At 33.7% G+C, this 15165-nt stretch overlaps 1 protein-coding gene and 1 pseudogene across 1 annotated transcript; one reads left to right on the plus strand and one right to left on the minus strand.

The window, feature by feature from the left end:
* The first annotated feature begins 7010 nt into the window (after window positions 1–7010).
* On the plus strand, window positions 7011–8994 carry LOC111318758 (polyphenol oxidase, chloroplastic-like; annotated as a pseudogene).
* Window positions 8995–10192: 1198 nt separating this feature from the next.
* LOC111275073 (uncharacterized) lies at window positions 10193–14617 on the minus strand. The gene is made up of 9 exons (XM_022860185.2): window positions 14552–14617; window positions 13685–13870; window positions 13487–13582; window positions 13258–13384; window positions 11468–12980; window positions 11182–11347; window positions 10908–11072; window positions 10656–10808; window positions 10193–10534 (listed from the first exon to the last, which is right to left on the minus strand). The coding sequence occupies exons 1-9, from the start codon at window positions 14615–14617 to the stop codon at window positions 10340–10342; spliced, it is 2667 nt and encodes an 888-aa protein (XP_022715920.2). The 3' UTR covers window positions 10193–10339.
* Window positions 14618–15165: the final 548 nt, after the last annotated feature.

Genomic DNA, 15165 nt, shown 5'->3' on the forward strand with positions numbered 1-15165 from the left:
AAGATAAAAATAAGAGAGTTATTGAAAGCGTATTATGTAAAAAATACCTTCAATAAATACATAAAAAATTTAGATGAAATTAGTGACGGTGTTTTATATGGCGTAAACACCTTTAATGATCCCAAACAATTCTACTACGATTCTGTTGAAGACGCTTATAATATATTCAATAAATATTTAAGAGGGAATTATTATAGGTGTCTTTCTTAGTAAACGCCTTTCATAATCCGGTCCAATAAAAATCTTCTCAAACTTAACGCATCCAATCACCAACTTTAAGCTTCATCTTCAATATTATACTATTTCTCTTTCCAGACCAAGTACAATTTACTTTTCCTTTCCTTCAGCTTTTAGTATTCGAGCATCGTCTTTTAGAACCCTATTTTGACTATTCATTATTTACTTACTTTAGCTTTTATTTTATTCGACTATTTCTTCAGCTTTTGCAATTCATAATTTTTTTTTTGGTGTAAACAATTTTCTCCAAAACCCATATTATTTCAACCCTAACTACAAATACTCTTAGGTACTGTCTTCATTAGCAGCAGAGTTTTAACATTCATAATATCTGGTAATTGATAAATTACTTCATAACAATGAGTTTTGGTTTTGTGTAAGTACTAATCTTGTTATTATCTTTTGTATTGTACATAGTAAACTTAAGTATTGTACATGTTCATTTTCATATAAATTATTTATATACATTTGGTATGTTAATGTAGCAAGTACTAAATGGATAAGAGTTAGATGCAAAAGTTAAGATTAAGTCAAGAGTACAGAGATGGAGTAAAAATTTTTCTTAATTTTTCATTTAAGAATACAAGTGAAGATAATATGATATTATACCCATGTGTGAAGTGTGCTAATATCGAGTGGTAAATGCGTTAAGTTATTTTTGAACATTTAATTTGTATTAGATTTTTTTCAAGATATGTTAATTGGTATTTTCATGGAGAGTCTATACCGTTAAGATCTTTCACTAGAGTTTCTTCAACTTCAAGGGCTCCCTAACACCAACATGATCTTTTTATAGCAGATGACATTGAAGGTATGTTGCGAGATGCTTTTAACATTCATAACCAATATTTTGATAATCTTTCTCCCAAAAATGAAGGATTTAATCAGTTCAATGTTGAAATACATGAATTTGATGAACTTGGGATAGGTGTGCGTGACCAATAACCTAGAGGAGAAGCATCAAAGTTTTATAGGTTGCTTGAGGATATGAATGAAGAACTTTTGAGAAATTGAAGCATTCAAGGTTATCTTTCTGTGTTTATCTTTTTCACTTAAAATGCTTATGTAGATGGATGGGAAGAAACTCACTGACTTTATTATTAGAGTTTATGAAAAAAATGTTTCCTTTTGTAAAAATTCATGCATCTTGTAAATAATCAAAGAAGATGATGAAAGATTTAGGTCTCAGATATGAGAAAATTCATAGTTGTCCTAATGATTACATGTTGTATTGGGAAGATAAAAAAAATCAAGAATCTTATCATTTGTGTGATATTTCTCGTTAGGTGGATAAAAATCCCGATGAAAGGTTGAATGGAGATAGTGATGAGGTATGTGTCAAAAAGAAACCTGTTAAGATTTTACACTATTTTTCATTAATACCAAGACTTCAATGACTCTTCATGTCTTCTAAAACTGTAGATTCTAAAACTGAATTGATGGAGTTAGATGATAAATCTTGGGCACAAGCACATCGATATGTTCTTTTTCATCATGACTCAATTGAATCATTTCACACGTAAGTTTTTTAGCCAGCAAATTATTCATTTCATTAAGTATAATTTAGCATCAAAGTTTTTTGTATTGTTAATACCTTATCATGATGCTTTATAGTGAGTATAGAAATAATTTGAGAGATCTTGCACATTATTGATGATTAAACCCTCGAGAACTTGATAAGTTATTCACTGAAAACTTTTATGAATGGTTAGAAGTAACTGTAAGTAATGTCATAATTTCCATTATGAGAAATCTATATAAAATGCTTACGGTATAAATGATATAATAACATATATATTTATTTCACTTTTATAGGTTTGGAGTGAAATTCTTGTTAGTGAAGAGGTGAAGTATCTTTCACACTGTCTGAACCAAATTGTGAAACGATACAAAGATTTCATCATCAATGGATTTAGATTTCACACTAAATTTCGTGAGAAATTTAGAAGTACACAAAATTCAAGAGTTGTTGTGACTTCATCAACTACTAGCTATGCTAGTGCTAGGGACACAAACCTTTTAGAAGGAAATGTTGACTATTATGGCATGATTAACGACATCATTGAGTTGAATTATTATGACAAGTAAAAAGTTATCTTATTTCGGTATGATTGGGCTGATGTGAATAGTACGAGGGGTATTAAGAAAGATTAGTATGGATTTACACTTGTGAATTTTTCTCGATTAATTCACACTGGACAACAACTCATCGATGAACCTTATATTTTTTTCATTTAAGTCAAACAAGTATTTTACTCTGAAGATCTCAAAGAATTAGGTTGGTTTATTGTTATTCGAAACACACCTAGAGACTTATTTGTTATGGGGTTAAATACCAGAGATGATGTTGAACATGGAACTAACTATTATCCTTTTGCTAAATAAAACTTAGATGAAAATATCTTCAGTACATATGCTTAGTAGGTCTCCGAAGATGTTACTGAAAACATAGATGACCCATAAAATGGTGCATCTATAATTTGTAATTCGAATATTTAAGATATAATATAGTAAATGATTGTATGTAATTAATATCACATTCGATATTGTATAATTATTGTATTCTAAATCATACATTATCTTTTGATTCCCTTAAATTGATATGTTCTTTATAGATCATAGGTTTTGATTTCTTAACTTCTTAATGTCTTTATATATGTTCTAAACTAATATCTTTTTTATATTCACTTTTATGATGTAGGTAAGCTAGAATACAGAGAAGTAGATTGATAGGAAAACATATCAAAGATATTAGTTCAGAATCCTCTGTAGCACTTGTAGATATTGGCTATGGACTGAATCTTTTGGAGAAAAATGAACGTACTGTCGGATTTAACTCCATCACTTTTAACCCTTCAATTGATATTGGATTTGGCAATATGAGAAGTCCAAGTTTAGATAGTACCCCATCAATTGATTATGCTTTAAATTTGAAGCAGGTATGATATACTCCAATTTTAAAGTTTGAGTATAATGATAAAAGTATTACGATTTTATAAATTTATTTTTTATTTGTTGCAGTTGATAACAATGGTCAATGAAGGACTAGAAGCCAGACAACTTTGAAAGAATTGTTTGCACTACCTCCTAACGAGTGTATTGTAGTGTCTACAAACTTTGATAGATAGTCAATTGGTGAATAGGCTCAACTGTTGGCTGAATTTCTAGGCATGCTAGCCTGTAATGGAGTGAAATTGCCTATTCATTATAAAACACGACATAAAGTTTCAAAAGAAGTTAAGGCTGATGCTTTAAACTTTATTGAGGTGTTAGTGTATTTAATTAGACATAAAATTTTTTTTATTTTACATTTTGTTTACTTATTCAAACTTTTCTTATTGTATTATTACAATCAAGATTTGTACTTGAAATACCAACTTTATTTGTACTTAAGTTATTGGGAAAGAAATAGAAATATTATAAGTATAGTTTAAAGAATAAGTATTTCGATAGAAAAACTACTGTAGAGGCGATGATGAAAAATCTACCACGTAATGTGATTAGGTAGTAATATAAACAATTAGTTAGATTTTGATTCTCAAGAAAAGGAGAGGTACTAGTTTATAACTTTATATAGTAGAATGAAATGATGAAAGTATTTTATGGTTTAAGTTGGTAATATTTATATTTTTTTCATATATGCAATTATTTTTTATGACAAGAAAAAAACATATTGTGATTGGTAGCAGAAAGCAACAGAAATATAGCCATACAAGTGGATCAAAAAGTTTTGCAAGAAAGCAAAAAAAAATAGTAAATATATGATAATAAACTTATTTCAATGAATGAACTTTTTCTACTGTTAAAAGGTAAATATGTAAATTAATAGTTATTGCTCTGTTTTAATAGTTTTGATAGTTTCAATACATGATATTAAACTTATCGAAAGTTTTGAACTTAGTTGACACGGACAATCTGTATGAAAAAGTTACTGTTTATGTATATTTGATTAAACTTGGTTTCTACGATTCATATGGGAGAAAAAGTTGTCGTTTATGTCTATTTGGGACTATTTTTGCATATAAAAGTCAAATATACAAATTAAACTTTTGGATGGCTTTCAACATATTGAATGGCTTCAATCTTTGATATTAAACCGAAAAAATAATTGAATTTGGTTTTCATGATCGATATATGTGAAAGTCTAAAATATTTTTATTGTTTGTGTATGTTTAAGATTATTGTGTTGTTACCGGGCCAAAATATAAATACATGAGATTAAAATTATTCAAAATTTTAATACTTGATTGACAGGTTTAATATGCATGAATAAGTTACGATTGATATGTATCTTATCAAATAACATATATTTTTGTATAGAAGAATGAGATGTGGGGTACAATTAGATGTGTGAAACTTTTTCACATAACACAAAAAAAAAGATAGATCTTACATGAATGTCGAAACATAAGAAATTATGGTAATTTGTATCATTTATTTTAACAAAAAGTAAATATTTACTCTTTTTAACATATTATCAATTAATCATTAAACTTGATAGTTGTATATGATAAATTCACAAGAGAAAGCGAAAGAAAAAATGACTGCTGAGATTGAAATAGCATATGATAGTTCTCTTAATATACAAGAAATGAAAAATCGGATATTCATAGAAGTTGCTGGAAAATAAAGGCATGGATGGGTTCGAGGCCTTGGATTGGGTCCAACACCATCTGCCTACTATGGACATAGCTCTCAGCAATTTACATTCTTAGCAAGTCAGTCTTCGCAAGACATTTCAATATTGAGAGGGGAGTTACAAATTATGCAACAACGTTTTCAGCAAATTGAAGCAGAAAGAGAACATGAGCATGCCAAAATTGAGGAAGAACGTGCTAGAATAGAGCAAGAGCATACAAAATTTTAGCAGTTGCATGATCGATTTGATCATCTTATGAATTTTGTGCAACAATAATTTTCAGGAAATGATCTTGATGCTCCACCAGCTTATGTATTATAATTAGTAAATATTTAAATTTTTAAATATAAAAAAAGCTTACATTAAAGTGTTAAAAATTGTATGGTATTATTCAGTAGGTTCTTGAACACGTTAGTCACCAAGGTGGAAAATTTTCTTCATCAATTAGCAGCTAGCAAAATGTATACAGTCATCCATTTCATACATTTTAATTTTGATTTTGTTAATGTATTAAAAATATTTGAATGTTATTATACTAATTATTAAACTTTGTATTAATTAGATATATATTTAAACGTGAATTAAGTTTATATTAATTTCAGTTTCTGAATTTAAGCTCTTTAATGAAAATAAAATTTATTAACAGAAATTAAAAAACATACATTTTTACATAATGGCGGCATTTGTATTCAACAATGTCGCTAAATGACTAATTTAGTTGGCTTTTATATCATACAACGCTACTAAAAATAGCGGTGCTCTTACCAGCAAATGTCACCAAAGCAACGGTATTTTTCTCATAAAAACATCACTAAATTAGTGACGTCTCAAAGATACAAATACCGCTAATATAGAGGTATTTTTAGTTACAAACGCCACTAAAGCAACGATATTTTTCTCATAAAACACCACTAAATTAACGACATCTCAAAGATATAAACATCGCTAATATAGAGACGTTTTCAGTTACAAACGTCACAAAAAGTAACGGCGTTTCAAATATAAACGCTGCTAATATTGAGGTATTTTTTCGAAAACGTTGCTATTTTTCATGATGTTTGTATAGCGGCCATTCTGAGTGGCGTTTTTCGCAAACGTCGCTAAACTTTTAGTGGCGGTTATAAAAGCCACTAAACATTAAAAAAATGTCATTAAAAACCTAAAACTCTGTAGTGACTTTCAATACAAAAATATGTCTGATACAACTTAACCTACGCTTTTTCGACATCTGTTAATCTTTGAAAAAGGGAGAAAAAAATGAAAATACAGCAATATTATGATTTTGAAAGCATAAAAGTCATACAATCACATGATTTGTAGCAATACTTGTTAAAGATGATAAATTAACAAAATATCAGATTTTGATGACTTGAATATTTTAAAATTTAAACATGATACCAAAAAAATAATATAAGAACATGAAAACAAAAAAAAAATTGAGTTTTGAGCTATAGCCAAAATGAAATAACTTATTTTGATGTTTTTGTGAGAACTTTATTGAACCGTTGCCAAAGCCCAAAGTATAACGAGTCTTAAATTTCCAATGAGATATAACGTAAATTCGTAAAAGTGGTGGGCAGTGGCGGGTCTCCACACCCATGGCGCTTTCGATAATCGCATAACCTTATTATAGTAATAAACTAAAAGCCAACGACCATATTTATTGCACTTTTCTTACTATTTATGTTCAACGGCGGCGAATTGGGTTTTACACCACATGCACATCGACTTTATCTACGTAGTTTGTCAGAGCCGCGTGTGAGAAAATACACTATTGTTTAAAATGAAATAAATCTAGCATCAGTTGAAAGTTTCTAATTAAGCGAAAACAATTCATGTATGTGTAGGTTGATCCAGTACACTTCAATTATATTAGTTTAAGAACGTAGCATGTGAAAATGGTTGGTAAGCATATCTGTCACTTGTAGTCAACTTCTCCAATGGACAGAAATCTCTATCGTGATTTCTTCGTCAACTTTTGCACCTTCTTTCTTTGTGGGGAGGGGGGGGGGGGGGGGGGGCTTTAGAAAAGTTGATTTTATAAGAGAGTCTGTATATAGACTGCGTTTTCATTGAGAGGAACTCCTTTTTGGATTAAAAATATTAATGCACATTAATAATGACAAGGATCCAACCCCATTGATTCACTATAAATTCCGTGCAAAAGTGTCCCCATCTTCATCAAAACAGTAGTACCATCACATCAAGTTATGGCCACTGTCCCTTCCTCTTCAACCCCCACCACCGTTCCCAATTCCTCATTTCAAACTTCATTCTTTCCAAAAACATCTCAACTTTCCTTGTTCAAGAGGAAAAAGCCTTTCAGCTTTGTCTCTAATAAAGTAGTGCCATGCAAAGCCACCGATGGGAACCAAAAAAATGGAGACTCTTCTCTCAACAGGTTTGATAGAAGGGATGTCCTTATTGACCTAGGAGGTCTCTATGGTGCAACCAGCCTTGCCAATGACCCATTTGCATTAGCAGCCCCAATAGCCGCGCCCCTGACCTGACCCTTTGTGGTGATGCAACTATTAAAGGGACGGAGACCATCTATTGCTGCCCACCGTCAAATACTAAGGTCATAGATTTCAAACCACCGCAATTTTCCATGATACGCTCTAGGCCTGCTGCACATTTAGTTGATCCTGACTACTTAGCTAAATTTACCAAGGCCATGGAGCTCATGAAAGATCTTCCTGATGATGATCCACGTAGTTTCAAGCAATAAGCTGTACATTGTGCTTATTGTAACGGGGCTTATGATCAAGTTGGGTTTCCCGATCTTGATCTTCAAGTTCATTTCTCATGGCTCTTTTTCCCATTCCATAGATTATATCTTTATTTCTATGAAAGGATTTTGGGCAAGTTGATTGGTGATCCAGAATTTGCCATGCCATTTTGGAATTGGGATGCTCCTGAGGGCATGCCTATACCCTATCTGTCCACTCTATGATGAAAACCGCAATGTGAACCATCAGCCACCCGTATTGGTTGATCTTGATTACAGTGGCACTGATGAGGAAGAAACAAAGGAAGATCAAATAAAAAGTAATCTCAATTTTATGTACAGGCAGATGGTGTCGAACAAGACCCCTTCTCTTTTCCATGGAGCGGCGTACCGTGCGGGTGATAAACCCAGTCCTGGAATGGGTGCCATTGAGAGCATTCCTCATACCCCGATCCATAGGTAGTGTGGAGACAAAAGACAGCCACATTCAGAAGACATGGGGAATTTCTATTCTGCAGGCAGAGATCCATTGTTCTACGCTCATCATTCCAATGTAGACCGAATGTGGTGGATTTGGAAGGCATTACCAGGAAACAAGAGAAATGATTTCACTAACCCAGATTGGCTTGATGCCTCGTTTATTTTCTACGATGAGAATGCAAATCTTGTTCGTGTGAAGGTTCGTGATTGCCTTGACACCAGAACTTTGGGCTACGGTTATCAAAGAGTTGATAATCCATGGCTTAGAACCAAGCCAAGTCCTCGAAAGTTTGCCGGGAAAGGGGGAAGGCATCATCATCATCATCATCATCATCATCATGGTCGTGCAGTGGCTGCCGAAACAAACAATAAAAAAGCGTTATCCGCAATGCCTTCCCTATAGTTTTAGACAAAATAGTGAGCATCGAGATTCTAAGGCCAAAGAAATCAAGGAGTAAGCTTGAAAAAGAAGATGAAGAAGAAGTATTGGCGCTGCAGAGCATTCAACTAGAAAGAGATGTAGCGGTGTAATTTGATGTGTACATTAACGATGAGAATGATGAGGCACCAACTGGACCGGCAGATTCGGAGTTTGCAGGGAGCTTTACGAATCTGCCGCATAACCATAACCAAGGGAAGAAGTTGGAGACAAACTTGACTTTACCGCTATCAGATTTGTTGGAGGATTTGGATGTTGAAGGTGATGATAATATCGTGGTGACTTTGGTGCCCAAAGAAGGGAAGGGTCTTGTTGCTATTGGTAACACTAATATCGACTATATCCGAGACTGATCAATTAATTTGTTGCTTGTTCCATTGAATCCGGGAAATATTTTTCTTCATCCTTGTGTTCTTGGGATTGATGGATCGATCGCTATGTTCCCTTTGTTTTATGTATGTATCTGAAATTATAAATAAGGCCATCACGTATATGTTATTAGGAATAAGGAAACCTATTTAGATTTTATGTTCGGGTCTTGTCGTGCATGTATTATGTGTTTGTCTTCCGGATAAATGGACGAGATATTTTTTTTTTCCGTGTTTAATAATGAAAAAGAAACTTCTAACTTAATTAATAAACTTTACTTCTACCATTTGTTTTATAAATTAAGAGAAAATTTAATGTTACCAGTGATGAAAGAATGATATGAAGTAATTTACGGGGGGGCGCGAAGTCTATAAGTTTAATCAGTAATTTATGGTAGTTATTATTGTTTTTATAAATTACAATTATATTATTATTTATTTCTTTTAATATTATTAATTAATCAATATCATTATTATCATTGTCATCAACCAATTAAATTATTTTCTTTTTTATTATTAAACTCCTACATACAAAACACAATATTATAGTTTCCACATATATCAGTTTAATTATTTCTTTTTAATCTTCAATTATTATCAAAATTATTTTTTTAAGTGTAATTGAATTGTTATGGACCGTATAAGTGTTACACAACAACATATCAACCGGAGGATAGAAACTATTCTGCCTTAGCTTCATACGGTGGTTCACTTTTATTGTAGGTTTGATAAATTTGTTATTTGGAAGATTGAAATTTTCATAAAGGAAAACGTGACATTTTATTTAGTAATTTGGTTTTATTTCTCATTCTTTTTGTTAATAAATATGGATAATGTCCTTTACAGCTCTTTATCTATTAGAAAATGTTTAATGTGTTATTTGAATTTAAAAATGTTTAATAAAATATTTTAACTTTGAATATGAATATCAAATTATCCAAATCTTTAACATTGATAAAAAAAAAAAAAGGCAAATGTGATTGTCAATCAATAAAAATTTAACACATATACTAACACTAAATATATGAATAACATATGATTATCATGACATTCATGTGATTGTCATGTGTCATAATTAAAAAAAAAAAAAAACTAAACAAAAAAATTCTAAAAAAACTAAACAAAAAAACTAGAATAGTAGTAAAGTACGATCAATCAGCACTTGTTTAAAAGAAAAAAAAAGAGTTTATTTTTTAAAAAATATTAATTAATTATTTATTTTAAGGGTTAATAATTGTGCATAAATAGAAAGTACATTAAATATAAACTAAAAAAAATTAGCATTTTACAATCTCAGGCAGGGGAGTTTGCTAGTATCTTTAAAGCATTTTTCAAACGCCGGAAGCAGTTTTAATTTCAAAGGCCATAAAAATCACAATTCGAACAGAAGTAGCATTAATTTGGTATGTGCTATACAATACTTTGCATGGGTATTATAATTAATGGTGTTAAGGATCAGTCTCGATTTCGTGAGCCAGTTCTCGGGTCAGCTTGTCTGCACGATCATCATGTCCTCCAGCAAATGTGTAAACCCGGAAAGCGAATTGGAAAGCCCTCCACAGCATTTTAACGCACACCTTCTTCTGTGCTTCCGCTTTGGTTTTGGACCCTTCATTTTCTGCCAACTTTACTTCTCTTCTCTCCTGAATTAAGTCCCAAAAATGGAAAATACAATTATCATGTGCTAGGTAAATAACAACCCTCAAATTTGATTGAGATTTGAGAATTAGTTATATTTATGACATATATTCTGAATCGAGTTACCTTCATTGCCAACTCCATGCAGTTGGAGGAAATATCAACCATTGCTTCTTTTATTCGTACAAGAATCTGGAAGTCAAAATCGATATTGTGGCTCTTAAATTTCTTGGATTCTTCATCCTTGGCTCTCTCCAGGGCATCTACATCCCCTTTGATCTGTTAAGTAATTGGTATTAATTTATCATTTTGGTTAGTTGTGGAGAATGCCTTGGAAGGTAAGGATCAGAATGGTATTATCCAAGAGCAAAATCATACCTTGTTGAAGTAACGTTCAAGCTTATCAAGAAGCTTTGCCAAAGGAGACTCAATCTTCCAGTTTTGTAGTTCAGTCATCATTGATTCTAACTTCGAGTAAAGTGCTGATGCTGTTCTTAATGCCTCCAACTTTTTTGTGGGGAAGCCTTCAAACCTTGCTAGAACCTTTAGTCGAAAACATTTGGAGGTAGGACAACGATGCATGAAGCAATAGAATCATCAGTATAAGTCAATAAAAGTAGATAATTAGCTAAATAAACGGTCTCAAATTAACCTGAGTTTCATCTGTTAAGTTCTCGAGAATGGATTCTACATATTTGTGGAACGCAAGCAGCTCAGTCATGTCCTTTGTATTGAATGTGCTGATGGCAGTTTTGAGCTCTGTGATTGATTTTGAATATTTCTGAACATCTTCTTCTATTTGTTGGAAGTAAGCTGATCTGAGACCCAAAATAGAGTAAAGAATATGACGAATTGACGAGCCACTTATTCTTAAAACGGAATTGACTAGATTAAGGTTCATGTGCCTATTATTTCTTAGAGTGCTGTGAGAAACATACCTCTTCGTCATCTCTGCTAATGCATCAGCCATCCCTTGTTTCCCACTGGCGCGGCTTCCAACCCCACTCTTTTTTCCATTAGATGATTGGCCTTGCATAGGACGTCCTTCTACTTTGCCCTTGAGAACCCGGTATAGATTGCCCATATGACTTGATCTCTTCAATTTAGTATTCGCTTTCTTGGGGCGCAAGGATTTTGCTGCACCAGGTGGAAGAGGTGGTGGAGCAGCTCCATTCGCCAGGAACATGGGAGGTGGTGCCGGGGGCAATGGTCCTGATCCTTTTGAAAGCATCATGGGTGGTGGTGGGGGCGGTGTTCTTAACGCGCTTCCAGATGGTGGTGGTGGTGGTGGTGGTGGTAGTGGTGCCCTTTTTGCCACTACTTTTGACTGCAATGGGACTGGAGGTGGTGGTGGAAGGGTTGCTCCTGTTGCCCCTATATTTGACTTCAATGGCGTTGCAGGTGGTGCTGGCGGCGGCAATGGTATTCCAGTTGCTGCTGTTTTTGTCAGCGTTGAAAGTGGTGGTGAGGGCAACTGCGGTTCTAATGCTACTAGTGTTGGTAGTGCAGCTTCTACATTTGGTTGTGGCATTGGGAATAGGGGCGGGGGCGGGGGCAATGGTGGTCCTCCTGATACTACATTTGGCTGCAAGAATGGTGGTGGTGGTGGTGGTGGTGGTGGTGGTGGTGGCGGCGGCAGTGGTGGAAGTGATCTTATGTCTATTTCCATCTCTGTTAACAGTTTTCCTGGCTGTGATGGTGAGGTTGGCGATAAAACTTCTGCCGATGGAGCTGATGGTGCTGGTGGTGGGAGTAGTCTTATGTCTGTCTCCATATCTGTTGACAACTTTGCTTGCGATAACACTTCTGCTGGTGTTGGTGGTGGTGATGGTGATTTTTCTGTAGCTACTTCTATGTCTCTCGACAACTCGGAAGGTTGCATCTCTGATGGTGATGAGGGTGGAGTTGGTGAGACATTTGGTGGTGCTGCATTGCTTCCATCTGTTGTTCTATCACCATATGCATAGGCTGATTTAGAAAGTGGATCCTCTAATGTCTCATTTTGAGAAGCGGAATCTCTGGTTTCATCAACAATTAATGCTTTTATCACTGAAAAATTAACCTTTGCTTCTTCCTTTTGTTCCTCAATGACAATCTTCTTTTGGTTCAAAGAACTGGGAACTTGGACTCCCATTTGGGGAAGCATGTGCAATGTCAGTCGCTTCACATCAATAGGATTCAGTTTCCCCACTGCTTGAACCCTGAGAGACAACAGAAGAGGTGAGGAATAAGAAGATTTTAGAGAAGCATTCATCAACTCAGGAAGGACTGAAGTTGGGGTCACTGGAGAATGGCAGCAGGAGCTGTTGTCTAAATAAGAATCCTTTAAGATCTTTCCGAATGTGTTAGCCTTTGGACTGAAATCTTTGTTTTCGTCATCTTCATCCATCATATCAAATTTCTCTCTCGCTATCTTAACCAAGCCATTCAGTGTTGCCAAAGCAATTTCAACTGCGAAAGGTAAATGGGGAAAAAAATGGGAAACTGTTATCAATTTCAATCAAGAATTAGTTAAGTTCAGAAGGTAGCTAGACTCCTTTTTGATACCAGAGTACAGGAACAGGATAAACACAAATGAAGATGTACCCAAAAGTTCTTGCTCGTACTTTCTTTCTTCAAAACCTTTAAATCAATTTTTCTTTGCCTTTTTATCATATTCAAACAAAGACATAACAGAGAATAATAGTGATTGCCAAAGGTAAAATCTTTGAGAAAATTTACTACATACCGAGTTTATCAACATTGTCGCATTTGTCATTTTCATATATATCATATTTGCATTTGTCTATCCACTCATCGCTCACCTTTGATGTGTCTCCAAGGTTTTGCAATGCCTTGCAAAAGTAGATCAGCACCTGTTTAGGCATTTCATGTAGATTGTTAACATAGGATTAAACTTGAAGTTGTTCTAGAATCTAAATAGCTACTTTTAGCTAGTTTTATGAAAAGTGGCCAACCTCATCAAGAGGTAATCCTTTCAATTCTGACACATGGAAGTGGGGTATGCTTTCGGGGTAGAACTTATGGAGATCTTTCATTGTCCCTAGCAGCAGCTGCAGAAAAGACATATAGGAAGATAGAACTATTGAAACAAACTTATAAAGAAGGTATTTCTGCTGCTGCTGGAGAGTTGCTAGAAATGAAGGCAGTACTACCTGATCTGTGGAAACAGAGGTACTACAAGGTGGTAGGTCAATGATGTCCCTAAATGTTATAATTTTTTTCCTAAGCTCCATCATCAGAATGAAGTTGCAGGCTGATTGAGATGAATTATCCTTCTTGGAGCCCTTCATTTCCTTTTGATTCTTGGCCTCCTTACATATCTGAGAGGTCTTGAGTTCCTGCACAAGTTGAAATTTTCTTTCAGGATTGCTACGAACAATAGAATTAATTAACCAACATTAATTCCTGATGGACTAATCTTAGTGATGCATTATTTGTGAAGTACATTATAACATCAGAATTTCAATTCAACATGTCCACACATATAACCCATACAAAGGTTGAAAGAGAAGAAGGGAAAAAAAATTGCTTATTGGTCAAATTTGGTTGATTCTTTATCAGTCAGGAAGCTTACATGGAATTGCATTTCTTGCAGCAATTTGCAGGTTCCTATTTAGGCCTTCCAAAATGGTATGCAGTTCTTAATATGCTACAGCAACTCATGCGATCATTTAGCAATGGAAAAGTTGTAGAAATTTAACCATATAAAAATCATAGGAGAACTCTAGGAAATTGAAAAAAAGGATCTTTGTTGAAACAGGAAGTTGAATGTTAACAGAAAACCTATGAGGGAGTTGGAAAATGCTATAAAATATGGCCTTTTAACAAGTAAATATGTTCTTCACAATGCCAAAATGCTGGATTGGACTGAAATTTAGAATCTTAATAACAAGGCTGCCTAATACAACAACTCTAGGTCAGATTCAATGGTCTTATTGACTTGTGCATTTAGATAATAGTTTTGCAGATTGAACAACAAGAATAATAAAGAAAAACCAAGGGAGAATTGTAAACATTACCTGGACAATTTTTAATGGTTTGCGACCAAACAATATTGATGCCAAACCACAGCAAATTGCTGGCATGATCACCAAAACGTCGACCAATTAAAATTTTATAAAGGCTTCAATGAAACAATGATAATGATATTGATATTGGATAAACATTAAAAAAATGTATATATACTTACATGAGAATAACAAGAGAAGTAATATTTCAACAAGTAAACAAAAAGGAAACATTGAAAAATCCAGTTGCGGGGTTGTGCATAAAAAAATTTGATTTCGTGCAGCGCATTAGGTAGCTGGCTGGAATTGTGACCTGAAACCCAAAAAAAAAAAATCCTTAAATGACAAAGTCAAACAATTGTTTTAACAATGTTTGGAACTTTCTCTAAAAAGAGAAGTCAAGGATAGAAAAATGAAAGAAATGGTTATTTATGGACTGCATTTTCATCTTGTTTTAAGGTATCTGTCTTGTAAGCATGATTTGCTTTTGACATTAATTCCTTTATTTTTTTTGGCCAATAATTCCTGGTTTAGTGTCTATGCTTTTTGGAGTTAGTTTTTCAATCTCCAACCAAATATTGAGAATGGGTTTAAATTTGGATGGTTGCCATCTAAACTACAAGAGC

Source organism: Durio zibethinus, chromosome 26 (genome assembly GCF_047325235.1).
Source record: "Durio zibethinus cultivar Kanyao isolate XHJ-2024 chromosome 26, ASM4732523v1, whole genome shotgun sequence".
In the NCBI taxonomy this organism is placed as follows: Eukaryota; Viridiplantae; Streptophyta; class Magnoliopsida; order Malvales; family Malvaceae; genus Durio; species Durio zibethinus.